Below are 7,181 nucleotides of genomic sequence, written 5' to 3'. Positions count from 1 at the left end.
CTAAAAGCCCTAATTTGGTAGGGTTCGGTGGTTCGGTCTTTAAGAGTGGATTTGTGGATAATGGGACTCTATATATATATATATATATATATATATATATATATAAAATCGTTATTATCATAATAGTAATTAATAATTTATTAAATAATTATAATATAATTATAATATAAATGATATAATAATAATAATAATAATAAATTATTATTACAATTATTTTATAAATTAATAATTAATCAATAAAATCGTAGTAAAACTTAAATTAGAAATTTTTTTAATTATAAATCCGCAAATATAATAATAATAATAATAATAATAATAATAAATAATAATAATAATAATAAATAATAATAATAATAATTTTTATTATTACTCCATGTAACTATAATGACAATTATATTATTATATATTATGATGGATGATCCATATTTAACCTATCTATAGTAATAATAAATATAATAATATACTTAATTATTATCATTTTCAATTAATATTTATTAAAAAAATTATATTATTATTTCTTTTTATAAATAAAAAATAATATAAAAATAATAATAAGTACAATATTTTTAGTTTGGTGTTTAAATCAAATATAAAATATAAAATCTTGATATTCAAACACTGGAAAGGTAAGTTATTAGGAATCATATTCCCGGGATTCATTTTCCCGGGAATCATTTTCCTTTCCAACTTTATTTCCCGTCAACCAAACATGGCCTTACAGTTTTTGTATTCTATCTCCAATGAAGTGGTCACATTCTCTACTATACTTTTATTAGTACTATTTTTTTCCTCTCAATTAATATCATGTTATATCAATTTTGTATTAAAACTATAGTCATTCATTAATAAGATTACTTAAAATATAGTCCTTCCTTGTCAAGATATTGGGACATTTTTTTCATGATATTAGATTAAGTATTGAGAGAAAAGTATTAAGAAAACATGCTTTTGTGATGGTTAAATAACTAAAAGTATACACTTAACTAAGTAAATACTCCAAACCCAAATTACTTCCCCCAACCCAAAAATATGTACAACTCAACTTTTATTATTCCTCCAACCCAAAATTACTTGCACCATATTCTATCTTTTATACTTGCACCATAATTCTCTTCTATTAAAAGCATGTTCTTTTAATACTTTATTCTATCACTACTTAACTTTTAAACATAAATTTCTCTAATATCGTGCCAAAAAAAATGTCCCACATAACTTGACAAGGAAGGACTCTATTTTAAGTTAAGAGAGAATGTACATGTGAATGATATAGTCATAAAGTTTGTTAAAAACTGAATTACGGTAGTTTGATTAAGTTCACTTGGTTGTTTAGTAAACTGTTCAAAAAGATGCCTGACACTGACACTGACATGACAGTTAACACAGTAAAAAAGCATTCAAAACCCTATCTCTCTCTGCACCACCCCAAAATGCACCCCCAAACTATCACACAAAAGAAATGGAGTAATTGCGGTACATGACTAGTAGGTGGAGCAGTATTAGTCTCAGATCTTCTCTCTCAATAAGAAAAGGTGAAATGGACCATACTACTATTCTAGTAGTAGTATGCAATAAAAGTAAAACACAATTAAAAAGGCGAAGATAAAGGGGAGAGGGATAGATGTAACTTTAACAAGAACTAAATCAGGACATTAAGCTAGGAGATCCAAGAATTTACAAAAGTAATAAGTATAGATTAAAAGTGAAGCTGAATGACATACGAAACAAGAAATGTAAGAAAAAGGGACGTTGGCCCAGAAAAACACAGCTCTCCTATAATCATCTTCACCTTCAAGACTGCTTTTTTTTTACCCGGCATTTCCAACTATGCCAAGTATTAGTCTCCGGTTAAAAATAAAAAGAAAAAAAAGTTACAGTGTACATTTTAAAGAATTCAACGGCTGCTCTTATCATCGAGGCTACCTGTATTCACATGACGATTGTACAACATGTCATTAACATTAGCAAATGGGGGCGGCCAGCAGGGTCAGGTGGCCGCGGGTTCAGCCGGCGCGAGGAAAGTGGGAGGCACGGTGATGCCACCCCCTTTAACAGATACACTAGGACTCCGAACTGAACTAGCACGGCTCACTAGATGTGAGTCGAGAAACAACACCACGACGGTGATGTCGTCGTGGAAATGTCGGCGGACCCCACGGTCTATCTTCTTCAAGTCCGAATACCTCATTTCTCTCTTCTTAGCCGCCTCTTGTAATGCTGTTTTCACTAATCTCCTAGCACTTCCCTGCACGTTATACGAGCAAATGACCTTATTCACTTATGCTAATTGCTAGCCTAGAATCCATAGTTAGGAGGGAGAATGGGGAAAACAGTAAATCGATTGAAAGAAATGTCTTTTGCTAGTTGGAAGGGTATTATTTACAGGAAACAAACACTGCAAAGTCATTACAGATCATCTTCATATCTTCATCTATGGATTGTTTCCAAATCAGCCATTATTGAAGGTATTGGTAAATCAATGTTGGGAGACTATTAGTGATCATTCACGTAGTTACAGAAAACTTACAAATACAAGAAATAATATAATAGCTCCAAATAATATCTCAGCATCAGAACCTACTACTAGGAACTATGGTCAGTAACAAACAGAGTCGAGGGTAGGGAAGATTTGTTTAATGGGAGGAACCTAATGTTGTTTGGCCATAAAAACAACTGATTCAACCATCCATGTAGTAATTAAAAGATAGTATGTCATTGTGCTTGATAGGGCCATCTGTGTGATCTTTTTTTGTCTTTTTCTAGTCCTATATGATTTTTTTCACCTCCACAAGCAAAGTTTAATCACCAGTTATATTTCATTCAACAAATGAATATGCACACATCTCTAAGCCTACATGTTCTGAAAAATTCCTAATTTATTATAGTAACTGATTCTTGTAATATTCGGATGACGCTAAGCTACGAGACTCGGCCGCTCTTTTACTCAAATGATGAAGTGAATCCGGGGCAGGTTGCACGTCAATGTAGTTCTTAACTGATAAGATGAGAATGAGTTAAAGCATTAAATAACTTACGCTACGCGGATGGGTTTGGACAATATCAACTGCTTCTTGATTGGTCAGGTGCTCCCAAAGACCATCTGATGCAAATATAATGAACTGATCTTGAGGCAGCAGCTGGTGCACTGTAATAGCAGGGTCTGCACTCAAAATCGGTCTTTTGAATGGCTCCCGAAGTCTAAATTTTTGGTATAATGGTTCTCTGTTGAATTCAGCTTTTTTCAGATACACATCTCCGATTGATCTGGAGACCTGTAAAACAACATACCTATTACCAACTGTAACAAATGAAACAAAAATCAATATTAAGGGATAATAGCAAAAACTGCCGGTTCTTGATTTAATTAATAGTCCAGGACACATCATTAAAATGCAATACAATTCTGAAGAGAAAGAGTAACTGAGGTGAATGTTGACTTCATCCACTACCTCAAAGACATTAAATGAAGTAACAAAATCCACAAATACTGCAAAAAAATTGTTATCAAAGCAATAACTTTACACAGTGACATGCAAATGTCCTCAACTGACAAAATAGGTCAATTTGATTTCATGAATCTTTCTCCATCTAACACAACCATATTAAAGGCAGAAAGTCATAACTATGACAACCATAGATTAAGACAACCTAAAACTGAAGGGAGTACAGAGGAAGAAACTTTTGCCTCAGATATACCATCATACTTCATCTTGTGACTGAGCATTTCAACAGATAACAAGCACAATGGATCAGTTTACATGGTTTACAATCTCTTAAACTGGAGATTTTCCGACATCAGCTAATATATGGACAACAGAAATCCTTTGATTTTTGCGATTGAGGTAATTTAGATTGAAGATTATTTCTTGCACACCCTAGTACCATTCATGTGACAAAGGAACAGCACCAAATGTCAAACTAGGTCAAATGCCACTATAGACCTAGAACAAGACGAACCTGAATGAGACCCTTGACACGCCATACATTATGCTTCAAAACTACAATGTGCGAGTCATCAGGGTGCAAAGACTGCAGCTCCTGCCTCACAGATTCTATACTTGCATTATGTTCTGCCGAGAGTTGAATTGCAAGCACTTCCCCAGTAGCCTTGACAAGTCTCCCTAAAACAGCACGGGAATCGCCAAGGTTGGCAACATATAAAGTTCCACCACAGATGATTCCTACTAGACAGCACGAGCCAACTGCTGCAATCTGTGGTTTCAAGGGCCACTGTCTGCTGACAACTGAGAAGAAACCATCTTCTGTGGCCTGAAATGCCTTCTTAATAACCTCCACTGACATGGATTGATGCTCCGCCGTGAATCCTGCAAGATCAAGAAATAAAAGAACCAAAAAATTCAACAGCTATTGAGAAAATAATAATTAGCATAAGAAACCAAGTTTAGTAGTCAAGCTCCTATTCATGTTTCTTGCCACTTTAATGACAATAAAAACACATAAAAACTTGCCTTTGGCACAGGACTTTCTTTGCAACAGCAATCATCCATTCAAGATCTTATACCAGCAGATGATATTAGGTGCAAAATATCCCAGATAATCTATTCTTTTTCTTTCCAATAAAATAAACTAAGCTTTTACAGTAACTATACATACAGGAACTTCAAATTCTGGCGGATATCAGCACTTACTCTTTAGGTGTTGGAAGAGGTGTTCATTGATAAACCGCGAGGTCTCTGGACCACCATGTCCATCATATATTCCCACAAAAGTGCCATATGGACCTGTCTCGTTCGAGCTCAAACACCCTGATTCCAGTTGGCTCTGATCCTCAAGTAAATTATTAGCTTGAACTACAGACATGGAGAACTCTCCATTAAAATGTTGGCCAAGGTCCTTGTACCATAGAAGCCCGTCTTGACGACCACTCGCTTCAGAACCCGAGTGAACATAACGATCCGCCCTTGGCCGAAAGCAGGCCCTTAAAAAGTTCATTAACCCGGATAACATCCCCTCATCTCATCCAGACCACCCTCCAAATTATTCGCATTCACCAACCTCCCAAAACCAACTTCTCTTACCTTAATTAAACCCAATTGTGAACTTATATTATATCAAAGCCTCCTCCACGAAGCAGAAATGCAAGCTAGAAGTCTGAAAGCAAAACCCACAAAAATATCAAAATTTAGAGCTCAAAACTGTCCCATGATATCAAGCAACGTTTACTAATTAATGGAGAAGAATTTTTCACATGTGCGGGCAAGGAAAGATCTATTACCACTAACGCCGCAAACAACATCCAGAAAATTCAACACCATTGAATAATCGGCTTTGAAAAAATCAAAATTCACTTTTTCTTCGGAAAGTTATTTGGTCAGCTAGTTCACATTCTGGAAGGTCCAAATCCCAAAAAAACAGAAACTAATATTGCTAAACCAAATATAGCTAAGATACAAACGCCCTAAATTTACTAAATTCGAAAAAACGAAAACCCTCAGCAAATTCAGCTCCAGTACCAAAATTAACACACACACCTTACTACGGAAGTTACCTTCAGAGCTGAGTGAACGGAAACGAAGATCTGAAAGTGAAAAAACGGCGTAGATCTGTGGGTCCGTCACCTCAAAAAGGGGGAAATTAGGAAATTTTCAAAATGAACTTTCTCCTCTAAGGATTTTTTGTTCCTTTCAGTCTTATCCCTCTTTTCTGCGCAGCAATTCGATTGTGATGATATGATTGACTGCGAGTGAAAATGAAAACAATAAACAATATATATATATATATATATATAGAGAGAGAGAGAGAGAATAGCAAGTGAGAGATGAATTACGAAATTGAAGCAGTAGAGAGAGAAGAGAAGAGAAGAGAAAGTGGTGTTACTATTAATATTATGGTTGTGTTGATTGGGGGTAACTGAACTCTGGTCTATCTCATCAGACAAACCCCATTAGAAACCAACAATGGAGAGCTTGAAGCCAGCAAAGCAGAGGACCAGGTTCGGGCTCCACTCTCTCTCTTCCAAATAGCGAAGATCTAGAGAGAGAGCTAAATAATGTCAATCTAGAGAGAGAAACAATATGCAGGAGAGAAATGCAAAAACTAGGGGAAATTGAAAATCTATATATAATTAATTTTAGAGTGAGAAAAATGGTTATAAAATTGATTTTTTTGGAGAGAAGAGAGTCAATGAAGTGGCGATAAAGATAGGATGAGGTCGGAAATTGCATGGATTTTCCATGTTATGAGCTCTTGTGGTGACGCGTGGGTATCAATTCAGCTATTGGTTGGTTGATTTGATCTAACTATTTATATTCTAAATTATTCAAAATTACTTTCGGTAATATATTTATAACAAATTCATGATATCCTCAATCATAGTCATTCTCATCCATTGTGTATTCTCATTCATGTGCAGTCAGTACTAATTGCCACCCAAATTATATGAAGTACTGAATTTATGTCTAAGACCATCTACAATGGCGGCTAGTTGGCCGGCTAGTTGATTCACGGGCACTGGCCAGTCCGCTAGCCGACTATTGTAATAGGCGAGCGGCAACTCACCGAGCTGATCGGCTAGCCCACGTCGATTCGCTAGCCGGTCCGCTGGCCTCTCCCGATCGGCTAATGCTACTTTTTTTTCGAAACTCTATATATATGCGATCTGCACGTCATTTTCATTCGCACCACTTGTTTTAACGAGTTTCTCTCTCTCTTAATTTCTCTACAAGAGCAATATCGCGAAATGAGTGATGTGGGTGGCAACAGCGTGGGTGGTAGTGGTGGTGATAGTGGTGGGGATGCTGAGGAGTGCAACTGGCGATTTAACAAAGAGTTGGCGGCCTATACGTCCCGCGAGGTAAATCGGCTGATACAAAGGGCGTTGTAGTCGCAGCAGTCGGCGGTACCTCGACCCATTGTCCACCGCCAAAATGTGGTTGATCGGGATCAGTCACTGCACATTAGCGGTTATATGAAGACTACTTCGTTTCTTGCCCTAGATGATGTGGCAGAAGGAGTTTTTGACTAGGCTATTGCTAGCCCAGGAACCATTGGAGATGCTCTAGGTATAACAAATAGAAAGCTATATAGAAGGCTATATACTTTGTGGTCTAGATGGTTAAAAAAAATATTTCCTCAATAATAAAAGCTGAAACTAAGAATTGTATACCTAACAAATAGAAAGCTATATAGAAGGCTATATACTTTGTGGTCTAGATGGTTAAAAA

General features: G+C 36.0%; 1 protein-coding gene across 2 annotated transcripts; it reads right to left on the bottom strand.

Moving 5' to 3' along the window:
• Nucleotides 1-1,619: 1,619 nt before the first annotated feature.
• On the bottom strand, nucleotides 1,620-6,053 carry LOC125188374 (probable protein phosphatase 2C 60). 2 transcript variants are annotated; one of them, XM_048085173.1, is made up of 6 exons: nucleotides 5,836-6,053; nucleotides 5,490-5,695; nucleotides 4,647-5,109; nucleotides 3,955-4,322; nucleotides 3,033-3,269; nucleotides 1,620-2,242 (listed from the first exon to the last, which is right to left on the bottom strand). In XM_048085173.1, exons 3-6 carry the CDS (start codon nucleotides 4,963-4,965, stop codon nucleotides 1,985-1,987), a joined length of 1,182 nt encoding a protein of 393 aa, XP_047941130.1. In that variant the 5' UTR covers nucleotides 4,966-5,109; nucleotides 5,490-5,695; nucleotides 5,836-6,053; the 3' UTR covers nucleotides 1,620-1,984. The 2 variants fall into 2 exon arrangements, with proteins under 2 accessions (XP_047941130.1, XP_047941129.1); XM_048085172.1 differs by having other exon boundaries at nucleotides 5,507-5,695.
• Between the last annotated feature and the right edge of the window lie 1,128 nt (nucleotides 6,054-7,181).

The sequence above is a fragment of the Salvia hispanica genome, chromosome 5 (genome assembly GCF_023119035.1).
Source record: "Salvia hispanica cultivar TCC Black 2014 chromosome 5, UniMelb_Shisp_WGS_1.0, whole genome shotgun sequence".
Lineage (NCBI taxonomy): Eukaryota > Viridiplantae > Streptophyta > Magnoliopsida > Lamiales > Lamiaceae > Salvia > Salvia hispanica.
Note: the sequence above shows the minus strand (reverse complement) of the source record. Positions and strands in the feature narration are given on the sequence as shown.